Raw genomic sequence first — 18768 nt, 5'->3', positions numbered from 1 at the left:
GACATCAACCAAGCTTGTACAAGTGTACCCCATTGTCACAAAAAAGATCTTGTCAGTGAAGGATATTCATCAAGACCCATCAAAATCAAGAAATTATGGGAAAATTGTAGCAAAGAGAATCAAGAAAAAATCAATAAACTAAGATTTCATAATGATTGCAAGGGAAAAATAAGACCAGTTTACATTCTACAAGCAGCTTGAAACACAAAATATAACAAGGAAAAAGTTCTCCACCCACCATATTGCTGACCAGGAATAAATTACCAAACACCAATATCACCCAAATTAAGTGATGATGTCCAAGGTACAACATATTAGGGGCTTTGGGGAGAACTTATGCACAGGTAAATAACATCTTGACAGAACACAAGAATAATACCCTACTTGGTAAAGTAAAATCCACCATGAAATTACCATTATTGACATTAATCTGAGGAAAGCATGATACATCATAAAAACAAAAACTTGGAGACAATCTTTTACAGTTTCAAACAATTTTGCAAACCACCTTGATAAAACATTCAAGGATACTTTTCCAGGTCATAACGTCGTAAAGGAAGATTATTATGGTAGAGCTTGACAAAAGATTTGTAAACAGGCATTAGCAACAAATCCTTCTACAAAAAAATTATTTCGTCACCGTCAAACAGTAGTGTTGCAGAAGGTTGCTCAATCAGCCCTCGAGTGCTGACGCTCCGGATATAATTTCGGTTAACTCTGTGGTAATCGAAGCTTGACGGGTTCTGAATTAAAAAAAAGTAAGCAAGTGGAAATCAGAAAAGGGATGGCAAAGAAAGAACAATAACATAATTTTGCACAGAATATACAGAAAACATGAGATACCTGTTGTAGGTAAGAGTGAGACGATCAAGCATCTCTCCAGCATTTCTGCTGGAACTATCCATAGCAGACATTCTAGCTCCTTGTTCACTACAGGCATTCTCCAAAACTGCATTGAACATAACCTGTGGAGGAGAGCCAAGAGATTTTCGACTAACTTGAGTACAATAACCCAATAATTATCAAACCATTAGAACTTAAGAATTCCTCCTGCTTGTTTTAAAAAAAAAATAGCTTCTCCTGCTAATAGCAGATACTTTTTCCATTTCAAATTAACACCAATATTATAGTTAACTCAGAATAACAGGAAATATAGCCTTAAAGAATGAAGGACCTACACAAGAAAATTGAAATTCAGTCAGATTTTGGAGAATTTCAGACTTAGTGTCACCGCCTTCAACTTCATATGAATCCAAGTCACCAAGCTTGCCAGCTTCAGATTCTCTCTCTACAATCTGCATGAACATAGGTATATGGGCTTCTTGTATAATGGATACGCAGAAGATTACAAAGCAAGAGTAATTTACCTCGGGAGAAAATATAGTTGCAGTAGTAGGCAAAAATGAGACAACTGACTGGAATTTGTTGAATACAATCCTTAATGCATCATATTCAACATTTTTTAAGATTTCATCAGCAAGGGCAGAAACCTGATAAAACATCAACACACATTAATGAATCTCCACATATACAGAGGAAAACAAAGGGGTCAGTGAGCATGTGTCCAAGATTTTTGCTTTGAAGTTTATGGCTCAATAAACAAAAGATATGTTGTTTTTAAGTGAATTAAGCATGACTAAGAATTCAATAAAAAAACAAGCATACTTCCAAAAGATAAATAACAATCTAATTGTTGCAGAATACGTAGACCAATAAGAAAGAATCTATACATCTTAAAATTCCAGTAAAAAAACATGAAAATGCAGAGATTCCTTGTTATCTACTCTTAACCTTGGGGAGAAGCTCTTTATTTATAAAGGAAATACGAGATTTAGACTTTTAGACAATATGTATTATTCCTTCTCATATGATCCAGTGCAGATTCAAACAGGGGTACCTGGGTATAATTTAAGAAGTTCTTCTGCAGCTCAGTCATTGTTAGATCGATGTGCTGTTTGGAGTCTCTTATCAGTTGTGCCTTTGCTTTTTCTCCCAAAACAACGTACTTGCTTTCTTTCTCAGCTCCTGTGAATCAATGTGAATTCAGTTAGGCAAATGTAAATACCAGCAAAGTACAACATTGACTACAAAAATATACCTGAATTCAACTTGAAGAGAGCCCTGCTAATCTTGACTGATGTGGAGTTAATTCCACCACAAAGACCCTTGTCAGCGGAAACAGTAACAATAACATTCTTCTTGACATCCACGCCTAGACAAGAAACAACATCGTGCTAAAGCCAACAACAAAGAAATATCTACCAGCATTATATAGACTTTTCATGAACATGACCAACAAATTTCTAGGGCACGACACATATCCGAGTGTCGGACTTAAGAAGACTAAAAATTGGGGACACGGGGACACTGTCCGATTTTTGGACACGGGTACGGGGACACGGCATATTTTATTAATAAACAAGTATGTTAAGTAAGACATCTTAGAATAAAGTAACAATAGGACTTCAATTAAACTTGATTTTCTAAAGAACATTGCGAATTTAGTATCTTCCCTACTTTTATCCCATTCTCGCTTCTTTTTTCTTCTTAAATATGTAATTTGAATATTAAGTGTGACTAATATTTGATCTATAAATTGGTCAAAGTGTCCATATTTCAGTCAAAGGAACCGACACGGAATAAGTGTCGTGTCCGAGTGTCCAAGTGTCCAAGTGTCCGACACGGGTACGGTAACCTAAACAGAAGAGTCGGAGTAACATAGCATATAGTGTAAAGCTTGGACAAATGGAACCCCAGAATCAATCCTCGAACCATTTACACCATCTCCAATGCATGCCACTTTAGCCCTGCAGAAGGTAGTACGGACTAGAGTGTATGCAAAATTGTGGAGATTTAATCTAATACGTTTCATGCTATGCTAGGATAATATTTTCCTAATGTTTGGAACACTATTAAAATCCCTCACTTATGATTCACCATGTAGAGCACTTAAATATTTTAAAAGTAACATTACAAAAAGCTAATAGGATGTACACACAACAAAGAGGGTGACGAAATTTGTTAATTTTGAAGTTAACCCTACAAAAAATCAAATAAAAAAGAAGCAAATTTTAATTGAGAAACATACTTGGGGTGTCGCCAAGCAGAGCAGTAAATGGCTGCCACAAACCACGAGAATTTTCAGCCCTCACTTGAATTGCTCGCAGCTTAGAGGCTGCAACCATCTTCATTGCCTTTGTAATTTTCTGAATATTCTTAACACTCTTCATCCGGTTACGAACTGCACTTAGAACCCATTAAAACAATAGAACTCACAATAACAAGAAAAAAAAAAAAAAAAAAGGGGAGCACTACACTTGTTACAATATTAACATAACAGGAAAACAATAGCAGATATATAAAATGACAATCTTTACCAATTTGAGTTGAAATACTACGAACTCCCAGAGAAACCTGTTCCCTGCATTGTCAAAGTAGATGCACTTAAATTTATAGAACCTGATACTTGAAACACAGGTATATTCTCCATAACTAATAATTACAGCACAGAAACAGGAATAATAATTTGAAAGAAAATTTAGGAAGCTAGTACAATGCCTTAACCTTAAGAAAGGATATATTATCAGCAAAGCTGAAGATATAGTGCAACAGTTCAAAGGGAAAAATTAAAGATAATTCAACTCAAATCAGTATACACTATAGAACAACAAACTGAACAGAAGGCTAATAATAATTTCAGAAACAAAAAAGTGTTATAGTAAACTTTCATATTCAGAGTAATCTACAACTAAATACACAGAAAATAACAAACCCTCCTCTAAACAGTAAATGCCACAACTTAGTTCCAGATGACAATATACAAGTATCATCTGTGCAGCAAAGAACATTCTTATTCTACAGTTACTTATCAAACACGAATCTAACTAATTTCCAATTTTGTTACCCAATGTTCACAAAAAAATTAATATTAATAACTGATAACCCTGTATGAAAAGATGTTTCCATAGAACATTCCCCCAGGCCATGTGATATGATTACGCTATGATTACACGTTGATACTTAGATAATCGTTGACATTTCTCACCCTCAAATTACGCGTTGGTCTCAAGCTTTGTTCTGTGTCTCCTTTTACACACTAAAAACACACTAGATCTCAAGCTTCCATCCAAGGTTAATCCTTCTTCATCCTTTATATATATATTTCGATTTATAGCTCAATGTGTGTATAAATATCAATCTGCATCTATAATTACCATGTTTTGATTGTTAATTATATGATTTACTTTTGAATCTCCCATTCAGTTAATTTATGACATTGTTATTTTTATGAAGGCATTTAAAGATTTATTGTATAATTAATCCAATTTTGTTAATAATTTACAGGTATCCTGCTTTTAAAACCAGCCAGTACAGCAATTAAAATGGTAAAATTCACAAATTTTATTCACTAGAAAGAACTAAGAACTCCTGAGAATATAAAAGATCACTTTATTCATCTTTAACAGGGACCTAATTAGTATTTATGTCAGATCCATTGTTATTAAATATCCCTGTGTACGAAAAATAGGCCAACACTAATCAAAATCCAGGTGTACATATATCATTTAATTGATTTATATTCCCTATTTCCAAAAAAAGTCCAAAATTCAAGAACAAACATTTTGATACTTGTTAAATATACAAATCAAACACAATATTATCCAATCAATGCGCATTTTGCAAAGACTACTCTTCAATACAAGTATATAATATTTGCTTTTCTCCTAGTGCATATATATGTAACTTTTGCTCTATATTTTTTAGTATATTAAGATATAAGCACACAATTTTAAAAAGGCTTTTCACTTAATTCATCGTGACACTGCTTAAAAAAAGTTTAACTGTATACATGTTCATTTTTGTATAAACAAACAGAAAAACATAGAAAACACTATCTGTCATAAAACATTTATAAAATTGTGACAATTGCCACGACTCTATATACGCAAACTAGGCTCCGAAAAACAAGAGGTAAAATACCCCAGCCCCGTTAAAAACAAATCTAATTCAACTAATTAAGCTCAACAACATCAGATTCACAACCAATTAATCCAAACCTAATTACTCCACTACAGCAGATAGCAATTAAAGATTTCATCATTCTAACATAGATAAAAACAAACAAAAAGTGATGATTAAATATGTATATCAAAAGGAGGAAGAAGGGGTTACTCTGAGGAAGGAAGGAGGGAGGATCTGAGAAGGTTTGGTGAAGCCACGACGATTCGTCTTCCTTCGCGTCTGAAAGCAGCCATCGCCATTTCTCCGATTCAGAGAAATTAGAAACCCTAGGTAGCTGTTGAGCGAGAGAGAGAGGGAGAGAGATGAGATGGAGAGAGATGAGAGGGAGTGAGACTTTCACAATTTTTATTGGTAGCTTGTTTTGTTGGGCTCTGTTGGGCCTTTGTTTTGGTGACACTGTTCAATCCAGCCCATTAAAGAAAAATATAAGCCCACATTATAGTAAAATTCAGACGTTCTGTTCAAAATATTTTTCATGAAAATGTTTTCTGATATTTTTGGTATTTGTTTGGAGCTTATAAAAATGACGTAATTTTCAATATATATTTCAAAAATACAATATATTTTTGTTTTTATTTTATTTTTTATTTTCAGGTGCGTTATCATTTAACTGGACATCAAGTGAGTATTAGACTAGCGATTCGTTCATGTGGTGTAACTTCTATTTTGTAATTTCTTGTTTCATGTAATTAAATATTAACAAAAAATCGACCTATTTAGGATTTTTCTGTTCGTGTGCCTTTATGTCATGTATTTTTGTGTAAAATTGAATATATATATGTGCCTTTTTTCAATAAAGAACTCTCTTATATAAAGAACCGTAGAGAACCATTGATTCTTGTTGATGGAGGAATTTGGTAGCAACAAAATTCGAGATTCGTATCCGGAAACAAGATCTATGACGGTGGTTCTTCGTCAGGAGACGTGAACAGTGTTTGGTGGTGGTGATTATTGGTGTCTGAGATTGCTTAGTGTTGGTGGTGACTCATTTGCGCTCTCACTTCTGACCCCTTGTAATTTGCCTACATATCCCTATTTATAGGGAATCAAGCCAACGTAGTTTTTGGGAAACAAGAAACCTAATGGGCTTAGATCTCTTGTCCCGATGCTCAGTAGAAAACCTACTGGAAACCGTTTTCTACTAGCTTTAGGAATGTCCGCCGATGAGGCCCAACCACAAAGGCCCAAGTCTCGTCCGCGACTTCGAAACTTCACGAGTAAGGCATCTCCCTGGCCAAGGATAACCCTCTATTACCAGTTGTTTCTCTAGTCCGTGGACGCTGGTATAGCTGTGGTTCACCCCAAATGTTGGACGATTTCTTGTCCCCCGGATAAGGAGCCCCTACCATATTGCAGGACAAGTGATCCCAACGAGGACACACGTTAACTACAGAGACAGAACTCCCAAAGCACACACCAAAAATTTACCCCACATCGTCAATGAGGACACTCATTGACTACAAGAGGAGGCCTTTCGTCTAGGCATACCGCTGGAGGTCTCTGACCACAGACACCGCTTTTCTGTGGTTGTATTATAGGAAGGAGTTCTTCAATAGAGCATCTGCAAAAAATATGTTAGTAATAATCTTCCATTGACCTCCTGAAGTATCCAAAGAGTCTGTCCAAGTAGTATGTCAAAGTTGCATTCTGTGCCAAGTAGAATCTAAGGGTGCGCCCAAACTTATTCAACGTTTAGGTCTCGCCTTAACCCCGTTCATGGAAATCCGAGGTATGAATCTGTCAAAGTAATCATGTCCGAGGAATCCGTCCAAGGAATCTTTCAATTAAACATTTAGGGCTCGCCCTAATTTTTCCAAAGGTAAGGGTTTGCCCTAACCTGTCCAAGGGTTTTGGTGCTTGCCAAGCTGTCCAACCGCGAAAATCCATTTCTTTGGCATCCGCCCAAATTGAGTTATGTTGACCCGACATTGACCCGAATATTGCTTGTACCAAATTTTGGACATAACAAATACCCCCCAAATTTCATATGTCATTGAAAATGGGATTGGAATTTTTAACTTTCTCGGCTTCAAAAAATTTGTACGTGTCGTTCTCTTAATAAGGCTCACCTATGTTGGTGTAGCTTTCAGGGCGCAGCCAAAGAATTTTAACCGATTAATACATTAATTGTGGAGGACATTCATCCCCATTATCTTTAAACCTAAACAAAAATTTATGTTATCGTTAATCATGAGGGCGCGTCCTCTGCAAGAGGAGCATCTACCTTGAAAAGGGTCTTTCTGAAAATTAAAATTTTTTTTTGATAAAACAAGTGAAGTCTGAGCTAAGGGGAGGTAGACATGCACTACTTCCTAGACCATCTGTATTCATTTAACAAAGAAGTATTTCTCGTAGAAGCATCTCAAATATAGGAATCTCACAATGAGGCATCTCAAGTATAAACATCTCTCGAAGAGGCATATCAAGTAAAGTCATCTCAAAATGAGACATCTTCTCAGAGGGATTTTTGAGAGTTTCCTCTAATTTGGTCATTTCCTTGATTTTGAGGGAAATCCATTTATCTTATGCTTGTGGCACCATGTGATGCCACGTAACCAATCACATGCGTCCTACCCCGAGTGCGCATCCTCTATCAGAATATCATATGTTAGTGTAGGTGCCCTAGAGGCAATACATTATTCTTTTAAATATTTATGTCAGTTGATCATTGAATAAATGTATTTATTATGACCTTAATTAATGCGATATTTTGTTAGCATAATAAATGTCCTTAGAATCATGATACACATTGTATAGTTTAAGTACATGACTTGAACTTGAGATTATATAATATATCATATTCTTAAAGGTCCCTAGTCGAGTATTATTATATAGGACAATAATAATACATAGATAGACTAATATGTTGTTTGACAAGATAACCACATCTCATTGGTTATAAGTATGGGGATACTAAAGTCAATACATAGGTACATGTGAGAGTACATGGTACTAGACAAACCACAGTGAGATTCTTCATGTTTAATAAAATCATAAGAAAGACTCACAGTGATAATGGTGTAACGATCCTTTGACTTGAAATTATTATATTTCTATACGAGGATAAATATACTTTGACTACATTAAAAGTTCTTTTGATCGGGTGATGATAAAAGTGGACATCGGGTATATCATGAGTCGTATGAGAAATATGAATGCTAGATAAAGGATTTAACCCTCCTATAATTAGGAGAGATATTATTGGCCTCTTGATTGAGTGAGACTATAAAAGCATGGTCATGCTCAAATAATGATTTGTCTTGATAGTCTACTCATGGATCAAGTAAACCCGGATTAAATGTTGAAGAGGATGACTAAATACATGCCTCGAGTTTAATCTATAATATGTATGGTTAAAGGGATTATATTACACGAAAAACATTAATCACGAAAGGTTTTATCTAATCATGATTTAATTATTGTTTAATTGGGTAACAATGATATATTACTAGATACCGCTCATTGTTTATAATTTTATTAGAGAATAAAATTATTGCCAATTAAATAATAGCCTATAGGGTCGCACAAAAAGAGTACTTAATGGAATAGTTAATTTAAATTATGGATTTAAATTAATTGATGATTATTCGAATTTTATTATAATTAAGTAAGACTTAATTAAGATAATATAAATTCGAATTAAAAGGAATGTTTTTTTTGCCCATAATAATTAAGTATGACTTAGTTATTAATTAAATAATAAAAATTCATTTTTATTATTTAATCCAATACCTACTAGGGTTGGGATTTGCTGTTATGGGCCTTTTTAATCAGCCATTATAAATACATAATGATAGGTTAAAGAGGCTTGCACGTTTTTGAGAAAACCCTAGCAGCAAAGAGAGGCAGAGGCAATTCGGATCGTCAAGAAGGAGGCTAGTACATCCATTCCGTAGTCAAGTTCGTGAGACGTTCTTGGAGGTGCTCGTGTGGATACCATAGAGGTGTTTCTCCGAGAGGTAGACACAAAGCGTGATAGCTAGGATCTCCGTTGAGTTCGTGAAAGTTAAGCTCTTGAAAAGGTATGATTCGTTATCTCCATAATCTGCCCATAATTATACATGGATCCTGTTTTTGGGTTTCGAAAATTTTGTTTTATTTACGTTTATCCGCTGCGTTTTATGCCTCGGAATCCAACATCATATACTTCGATGATGCATTTATACTTGGAGGGCATGTCCTCTTTAAGAGGAGCGACTTACCTCGATAAGGATATTCATCCTTAGAGGGCGCGTTCTCTATAGAAGGAGTATCTACCTCAATAAGGAATTTTCATCCTCGGAGGGCGCTTCTTCTGTACAAGGAGCATTAACCTCGACAATGTATTTATTCTTGGAGGGAGTATCCCATGTAAGAGGAGCATCAACCTCGACAAAGTATTCACCCTTGGAGGGCGCTTCTTCTGTACGAGGAGCATCAACCTCGCTAAGGTCTTCTGCAAAAATCTTCATATAACAAAGATATCCTCAAGGTCAATGCTCAAGAGGGATCTAGAGTAATCTCTACCAAATATAAGGGATGTAGAAAGCATCTTATGAAGAGGTATCTCTCAATGAGACATTTCTCCCCGAAGAATTTCCCATGAAATTGAGCGTTTTCCTAGGTTTGGGCATTTTTCCTAAACTTGGACGTTTCCGTAAATTTGAGAAAAATCCATCTTTATCCCATACGTGGCATTATGTGACGCTACGCAAGTAATGGTAGGTACCCTACCCCCCGGGCATGCATCCTCATGGAATACCCCGATTGATCCCTTACTCCTTGCCTCCATAAGCCTGACATTTCCTTTATTTAATCTAGCCAGCACTCTGTTTCTACTTCTAATATTTTTATTTTTAGCACTTGCATGCAGTTTTTTTTCTTCATTTGTATTCGAGGATGCACCGTGAATTGTATTACTCTATTTTAATATAAGCCCGAATGAGATCTCGAGGCGCGCCTTCTATACGTACGCATCTTGTTATAAATTTATCTTCTTTACCAGGTGCGCCTTCATAGAACATCACTAGTAGTAATAACACATCTTTCTTATTTTCCTTTTTAATACATATACAGCCTCCATATGACATTACCAAACATATATGTACTATCCACACAATGTTCATGGAATTAAATAGTTAATCACCACTATGAAGAGGAGCTCTTGTAGAAACATGGGGCTTAACTCCCTTTTGTCATGCAATGGGGGCTCTGGAGATTATTTTCGGGCTACACCTTTTTCTTGGCTGTGATTTGTGCGAGATCATCTTGATGATTTTATTTCCTTTCAGACGTATAAATTCTCAGCAAATACAAGCTAGTAGTTGTTAATCAATGTTGTCCCCTTAAAATTTTTTCTTCTCACTTTATCTATTATTTTTCTTTACTGCTCATTCATCTAATGAGTCACTACCTTTTTTTAAGACGCATGGCTTCATAAATTTGCCACAATCACCATCTGACTTACTAGCTTCGTGTGTATCTCTTTCTTGGATTTTGATTCTATCTGCCGACTCATGTTTAATTTTTATATGTACTATACACCATCTTTTACTATTCTCCACGTTTTCTTTCTTCACGAGGACTCCACTGCTCCATTTTTGGATCATTGTTATTTTTTACTAGAAAGCATGCATACCTTCATTCGCTTCCAGCAATTTCAACATGCCAGTTTTCCTTGGCGCGCCTTATACCACGTTGTTGAGTGGCATTTATGACACTTTATTACGCTCTGTAAAGCTTTGAATTGGTGTATTTGTACTCAAGTTGTTGGTGTTTTAATGTGTTTTTTAGTGTTTTTGCATTTTCAGGCATTCTTCAGGTGATCAGGTGAATTAGCAGGTTTAGTGCTAATTGGTTGTTAGGATGGTGTTGGAATAAAAGCTCGTGGAAAACCAACTCAATTCAGCAAGGAAAAAAAGAACTCAGAATTTTATCCAGGGAGTCAGCGCGCCCGCGCTGTGATAGCGTGCGGCCGCACCCAAAGATCAGAAGCTCAACGCGCCCACGCTGGTCAAGCAAGCGGCCGCGCCAGGTCAGGATATCAGAATTCTGTTTCTACTAGAATTTTGAGAGTTTGAAGCCCTGGTCAATTCTACAGCACATGTATATATATAAATAAAGACGTTTTGCATAATGAGAGACATACAAAAAGCTAAGGAAAAGGAGAAAAGAAGATCAGTTAGCACAATTCAACCAAGACGAAGAAGATCTAGTTTATTCTTGTGATTCTTTGTTTAAGTTGTAATGTTGGATGTTAGTTTTCTTAGTTCTTGAACCTTTACTTGTGTTTCGTACTTGGTTTTATTAAGTATAAAGACTACATTTATTATACCATGCTTTCATCGGAAGACTACGTTTATTATACCATATTTTTATCGGAACCCACGTTGATGATGAGTCTGCTCATGGGCTAATCGTTATCATGGGGTTCTAGCGGATTTATTTATGGATTTCTTTAGTTGATTTATTTCGATGCCTTAGTGTGTGGTGATTGTATGATAACCTAGTATTGGTTGTGCTTATTCGTCTTATGAGTGTCGTGAACTTATAAGATAGTGTGTTAATTCTTAGTGAAGCGAAAGTGAATTTAAGGATTTAGAACTTGTCATGCTAGCATAGGTTCATGTGTTATTATTATGCATGATTTGTAGGTAATTTTAACCATCTTACTAGCGCTATGTAATCATGATAGATAACTTGTGCATTAAACCGTTATGTTGTCAAATTATATAGACATATAGGGTCTTAATATAATTGGTGTCTATTCAGGTTCTATCTTTTTTTGTGTATGTCTGGTAGTATGGTATTCGTGCAACGAAAGTTGGCGTTTATCAGTTTCGTGTTATCTGATTAGTGTCATCACCATTACATGCTAAGATTAAGAACGAAAAGGCTATTGAATGAAGTATTTAATGAAGTTAGAATCCCATGTTTATCATATTTATTAACTCAACCATTCTTATTCTCTTAGTTATAATGGTTAGCTTAAGTTTAGTTAAAAACAATCTCAATTTGTTAATCGTCTTAGCATTGAATAATAACCATACCATTGTTGCATAGATACATTGACTGAAATTACAAACTTGATTTTCTATGGGAAAGAACTAGAAGATATAATATATTACTTGCGAACGCGTATACTTGCGTGAATTTTAGTGCGTGCTTAGCGACTAACAAGTTTTTGGCGCCGCTGCCGGGAAATTCGGTGTTAATTTTTAGTTTATGTGTTTATCATCAGTGGTCGTTAAAGTTCATTGACTCGGACATTGTTACTTATCTGTTTCCTTGTCTTATTTCAGGTACTCTAGCGAGCATGTATGCATACGCGTTCGCGGGCTCGTAAGAGAACTCTGGATCAAGCCGAGGAAGAAGCTGTAGTGATTTGAAGGGAAGTTTTTTAGGACGAAGAGAAGGTAGAAGAAGAAAAGAAAGTCGAGGAACCGGCTTTAGTAGTAATGGGAGATCAAGCAGAAATTCCTAAGGCTTTGATGGACTATTCTCAGCCTAAGATCAATGATATTCAGTCGAGCATCATCAGACCAGCCATCTCGGCTAACACTTTTGAGATCAGGTCAAGCACGATTCAAATGATACAGAACTCAGTTCAGTTTGGGGGTTCTCCTACAGAAGACCCCAACATGCACATTAGAGATTTCATCAAGATCTGCGACAATTTCAAGTTCAATGGTATGACTGAAGATGCTATCAAGCTGCGACTCTTCCCATTCTCTCAGAGGGATAAAGCAAAGTGTTGGTTACTTTCTCTACCACCAGGGTCTATCACTACTTGGGAAGATCTTGCTCAAAAGTTTCTCACTAAATTCTTCCCTATGGCGAAGACTTCTGCAATCAGGAATGCTCTTACTCAGTTTGCTCAGCAAACTCGAGAATCTCTGTGTAAGGCTTGGGATCGATATAAGGAGATTCTAAGGAAGTTCCCACACCACGACATGCCTGATTGGATGATTATAAACTGTTTCTACAATGGATTGGGGGCTACTTCTAGACTCATACTCGATGCAGCATTCGGAGGAGCCTTGTGGGATAAGAGCTACAATGAAACTTATAAATTGATTGAACTGATGGCTGCTAATGAATACCAGAATCCTTCTCAGAGGCTAACTCAGGGTAAAGTAGCAGGAATTCTGGAGTTGGATGCAGCAACTGCCATAGCTGCCCAACTTAAGGCTTTGATGATGAAGGTTGACACTTTGGCTAATTATGGAGATAATCAAATCACTAGTGTCTGTGAGCTTTGTGTTGGTGCCCATGAGACTGATTAGTGTGTTATTTCTAGTGAATCAGCTCAGTTCGTGAGCAACTTTCAGCGATTGCAACAACCTGTGCCAGCCACTTATCATCTTAACAACCGCAATCATCCTAATTTCAGCTGGAACAACACTCAGAATGCGGTTCAACAGCCTTATCATCAGTACCCAGCAAAGCAGTACAACCCCCCCTGGTTTTCAGCAACCGCAATATGCACCAAGACAGCAACTTCAGCTGCAACAAGCTAATAAAAAATCCGAATTAGAGGAGTTGAAGCTTATGTGCAAAATCCAAGCTGTTTCTATCAAGACCTTGGAAAATCAAATTAGACAAATTGCCAATGCCTTGTTAAATCGTCAACCTGGTACACTACCTTGTGACACTGAAGTATCAGGAAAGAGGGAAGCTAAGGAGCAGGTGAAGGCAATCACTTTGAGGTCTGGGAAGGTTGCAAATCCCAAACAAACTCAAGTTTCGGAGGAAGAAGCTGGGGGTGAAGAAGTAGTAAAGCAGCAGGAAGAAGAAGTGGAACCAAGGAAGAAGAAGTGGAACCAAGGAAGAAAACTGTTGAGCAAACTCCTCCTGAGAGTAATACAGAGGAGAAACAGATCTATCATCTCCCGCATTTTCCTAAGCGGATGCAGAAGAAAAAGCTGGATAAGCAATTTGAGAAGTTTTTGGAGGTGTTCAAGAAACTTCATATTAACATACCTTTCGCTGAGGCTCTTGAGAAGATGCCTAGTTACACAAAATTTATGAAAGGTATTCTCTCTCGGAATGTGAAACTAGATGATTTAAAGATTGTTGCTCTCACGGAGGAATGCAGTATTGTACTGCAACAGAAGTTGCCTCCAAAGCTAAAAGATCCAGAAAGCTTCACTATTCCGTGTACTATTGGAAAATTATCTTTCGATAGATGCTTATGTGATTTGGGGGCTAGCATCAATCTGATGCCTTTGTCAATCTTCAAGCAGTTGAACTTGCCTGATCCAAAACCGACTTATATGACTTTGTAGTTGGCCGATCGTTCTATTACATATCCGCGAGGTATTGTGGAGGATGTCTTGGTCAAGGTTTATAAACTCATCTTCCCTGCTGATTTCGTGATTCTTGATTTCGAGGAGGATAAAAAGATTACCATAATCTTGGGAAGACCTTTCCTGGCGACTGGCCATACCTTGATAGATGTGCATGTTAGATATATTTGATAATGTCATGGCTAATATGTTTTATGTTTAGCTTTCAGATCTTACGTGAACAGGATAAATCAGTACTTAACTGTTGATCAGTACTTATACTGGAAGTCAGGACTTAAGGATATCAGTACTTATATTATCAGGAGATAATCATCAGAAGATAGATATCAGAACTTAAGTGTTGAAGGACAATCAGATAAGGACAGTAGCTGATTAAAGGAAAGAAGATTGAGATAAACATAAGAAGAGATATGCATGAAGAAGGAATTCCGTGAAGAATGGAATACTTGGAAGAAAAGATATCTGATTGATATATTTTAGGAAGCAGAATTATATTCCATATCAATTAGCGATTATCTTGTAACTGTGTAGTATATAAACACAGACATAGGGTTTACACTATAAGTGTTATCATTATTAGAAAAGATTATTCATTGTAACCCTAGCAGCTCTCGTGATATTTGTTCATCACTGAGAGGTAACAGTTCCATACTGTAACGGAGTTTATTGTTTCAATAAAGTTTGTTTTCTGTTACTTAAGTTCTTAAAGTTCGATTTGAGTGTACTATACACTGTATTCACCCCCTCTACAGTGTGTGTGTGTGACCTAACAATTGGTATCAGAGCCTATCTGTTAACTTACATACAGTTAAAGATCCAAACACAATCATGTCGGACACAGAAACTCCAACTAAGCCTACCACAACTGAGGAACCACCAAAGACACAAATTCAGAGTCGGTATGAGACCATCAGAGTCCTCATACTGAGACCATCTGAATATCCCATATGGAAGGTAGGGATGACCATGTTCCTGGAAGCAACAGATCCAGAATACCTAGATAGAATCAAGGAAGGTCCTCACAAACCAACCAAACTCGCAGTTGCAGTTGCAGGTGAAGCAGCAATGACCGTACCAAAGGAGAAGAGTGATTATACTGCTGAGGACATAGCATCAATTGCTAAGGATGCTAAGGTACGACACTTACTGCATAGTGCCATTGATAATGTAATGTCAAACAGGGTAATCAACTGCAAGACTGCTAAGGAGATATGGGATGCTCTGGAAATAAGGTGTCAGGGAACTGACACAATTAAGAAGAACATGAAGACAATACTCACTCAAGAGTATGAACACTTTGACTCAAAGACTAATGAGTCATTGAATGATTTATATGATAGATTTGTCAAACTTTTGAATGATTTGTCATTGGTTGATAAAGAGTATGATCTTGAAGATTCAAACCTTAAGTTCCTGTTAGCTCTTCCTGAATGCTGGGATTTGAAGGCAACGACAATAAGAGACAACTACAATCTTGATGAAACAACTCTTGACGAAATCTATGGAATGCTCAAGACTAATGAGCTGGAGATGGAACAAAGAAGCAAGAGGAAAGGAGGAAAGTCAAGGACAGTTGCTCTTAAGGCTGAAGAAGAATTCCCCAAAGCAGCTTCCTTAAAGAAAGACAAGGGTAAAGCTCTTTTCATAAAGTCTGAAACTGAGTCATCAAGTTCTGAGAGTGATGATGACTCAGATTCTGAAAGCTTGCCTGAGACTGATGCTGATGAGGAGATGATGAAGCTGTGTGCTCTTATGGTGAAAAGAATCACCAAGATTGCATACAGGAAGTTCAGGAAGGGAAAGAAGTTTTCCAGAAAAAGCATAAGTTCTGATAAGAAGAATTTCAGAAGATCTGAAGGCAGAGGAGGAAAGTCTGACAGTGGAGATTACACCAATGTTAAATGCTATAACTGTGGTGAGAAAGGCCACATATCTCCTGACTGCAAGAAGGTAAAGGGTGACAGAGGCAAGGCTCTTGTCATAAAGCAGAAAAGCTGGACAGACACTTCAGACTCTGAAAGTGAGGAGAACTATGCATTGATGGCAAATGCTGATAAAGAAAGTGCTGAGAGCAGTTCTGAAGCTGCTGAAACAAAGGTACCTCAAACTACTTATGCTTTTCATACTGATGATATTAATGAGTTGAGAAGATATCTTAAAACCATGTTTGTCAACTATAGAGACCAAACTTTAACATGTGAAAGATTAACTTCTGAAAATCTTGCATTTAAGAAAAGGAATGATTTCTTAGAAAAAGAGTTAGTCATGTTCCATCAAACTCAGAAGGATAGAGATGATGCTTTTTATGTAAGGGATGAAGTGCTAAAAATGAATGAATCTCTAAAAACTGAGTTAGAAAAGGAAAGAGAGATAATCAGGACTTGGACTAACTCCGGCAGAACAACTCAAAATTTGCTAAGTAGTGAAAATTGGAAAGAGGGCCTAGGTTATGGAGAGAATAAGAATGATAAAGGAACTGAAGAAATTAAGCCTGTTGTTAAGCAAAAGCCAAGGTTAAAACCTGTTAAGTTGTAACTGTAAAGTCTGATAATGAGAAATCAGAAGTTAAAAAGGAATTAACTTCTGACAAACTAAAACAGGAAAAGACAGCTGAAGTAAACATAGGCTTAATGACAAAGAAGCAGCTTAAGCATAAGCTGAAAGATGTCAAGAATGCAAACAAGGTAAAATCACCTAGGAAAAATAGGAATGGAAAGGAAGGTATGAATAAAAGCAATGATTATAAACCTGTTCCTAATGCTCCTAGGAAAATATGTCATAACTGTGGAAGTTCAAACCATCTGGCTTCTTTTTGCAGGAAAACTAAGAATATTAACTCCTTACCTTCAAAATCAGGAGTTAAGAGTTGGTCTGTTAGATACAAACCACAAAATCCTTGTTTTCATTGTGGTAGTTTATGGCATTCCATTTATACTTGTAAGGAATATCATAGTTTGTACTATGATTATTATCAAATAAAACCTTCTTTGAAGAAAGTTTCCATTGTTCCTTCTAGTGTAAATTCTGATTCAAAGTCTGATAATGTAAATTCTGATAAGAAAAATGTTAACATAAACTCTGATGCTAAATCCGCTGCAAATGTTAACAAACTTAATAAGGCCAAAGGATCCAAGCAAGTCTGGGTCCTTAAAACTAATAATTAGTGGTCTTTGTGATTGCAGGGCAACAGGAAAAATATTCTAGTTCTGGACAGTGGATGTTCAGGACATATGACTGGAAATAAGGCCCTGCTATCAGACTTTGTGGAGAAAGCTGGCCCAAGTGTTTCTTATGGAGATGGCAACATTGGAAAAACATTGGGATATGGCAATATCAATCTTGGAAATGTCATAATTAAACAAGTAGCTCTGGTCTCAGGACTTAAACACAACCTACTGAGTATAAGTCAAATCTGTGACAGAGGTTATCATGTTGATTTCTTTGAAGAACACTGTGAAGTTGTGAGTAAATCTAAAGGCAAAGTTGTTCTGAAAGGATACAGACGTGGTAACATTTATGAAGCTAAGCTTTCAACAAGTACTGATGGCTCTGCAATCTGTCTGTTAAGTAGAGCATCAATTGAAGAAAGCTGGAATTGGCATAAGAAACTCTCTCATTTAAATTTCACCAATATAAATGAACTGATCAAGAAAGATCTTGTGAGAGGATTGCCAAACACAGTATTTGCTCCTGATGGTCTTTGTGATTCATGTCAGAAAGCCAAACAAAGAAAATATTCATTCAAGAGCAAGACTGATTCATCAATTCTTGAGCCTTATCATCTTATACATGTTGATTTATTTGGTCCAGTAAATGTCATGTCTATTGCAAAGAAGAAGTATGCGTTGGTCATAGTGGATGAGTTCACCAGATACACATGGGTGTATTTCTTGCACACAAAAAGTGAAACTGCATCTATCTTGATTGATCATGTCAAACAGCTGGATAAAATGGTCAAAGATTCTGTGAAAATTTTAAGGAGTGATAATGGCACTGAGTTCAAGAATTTGATAATGGAAGAGTTCTGCAAAAGCCATGGAATAAAGCAGGAATTTTCTGCTCCTGGAACTCCACAGCAAAATGGAGTTGTTGAAAGGAAGAATAGAACTCTCATTGAAGCTGCACGTACAATGCTTGAAGAAGCAAAGCTTCCAACCTATTTATGGGCTGAAGCTGTGCAGACTGCTTGTTTTACTCAAAATGCAACACTCATTAACAAGCATGGAAAAACACCATATGAGATGGTGAAGAAAAAGAAGCCAAATCTGAAATATTTTCATGTATTTGGATGCAAGTGTTTTGTTCTCAAGACTCATCCTGAACAGCTATCAAAGTTTGATCTAAAAGCTGATGAAGGAATCTTTGTTGGATATCCACTTTCCACAAAAGCCTTCAGAGTCTATAATTTGAGAACAAAAGTGGTCATGGAATCTATCAATGTCTCTTTTGATGACAAGAA

At 36.5% G+C, this 18768-nt stretch overlaps 1 protein-coding gene and 1 non-coding gene across 2 annotated transcripts; both read right to left on the bottom strand.

The window, feature by feature from the left end:
- Positions 1–388: 388 nt before the first annotated feature.
- Positions 389–5355, bottom strand: LOC141724824 (ATP synthase subunit gamma, mitochondrial). The gene is made up of 9 exons (XM_074527110.1): positions 5173–5355; positions 3378–3421; positions 3089–3241; positions 2099–2212; positions 1898–2025; positions 1368–1490; positions 1179–1295; positions 844–965; positions 389–743 (listed from the first exon to the last, which is right to left on the bottom strand). Exons 1-9 carry the CDS (start codon positions 5259–5261, stop codon positions 674–676), a joined length of 960 nt encoding a protein of 319 aa, XP_074383211.1. The 5' UTR covers positions 5262–5355; the 3' UTR covers positions 389–673.
- A 7493-nt stretch (positions 5356–12848) lies between these two features.
- Positions 12849–12955, bottom strand: LOC141662369 (small nucleolar RNA R71). The gene has a single exon (XR_012550489.1). It is a non-coding gene; the product is annotated as a small nucleolar RNA R71 (small nucleolar RNA).
- Positions 12956–18768: the final 5813 nt, after the last annotated feature.

The sequence above is a fragment of the Apium graveolens genome, chromosome 5 (genome assembly GCF_009905375.1).
Source record: "Apium graveolens cultivar Ventura chromosome 5, ASM990537v1, whole genome shotgun sequence".
Classification (NCBI taxonomy): Eukaryota; Viridiplantae; Streptophyta; class Magnoliopsida; order Apiales; family Apiaceae; genus Apium; species Apium graveolens.
Note: the sequence above shows the minus strand (reverse complement) of the source record. Positions and strands in the feature narration are given on the sequence as shown.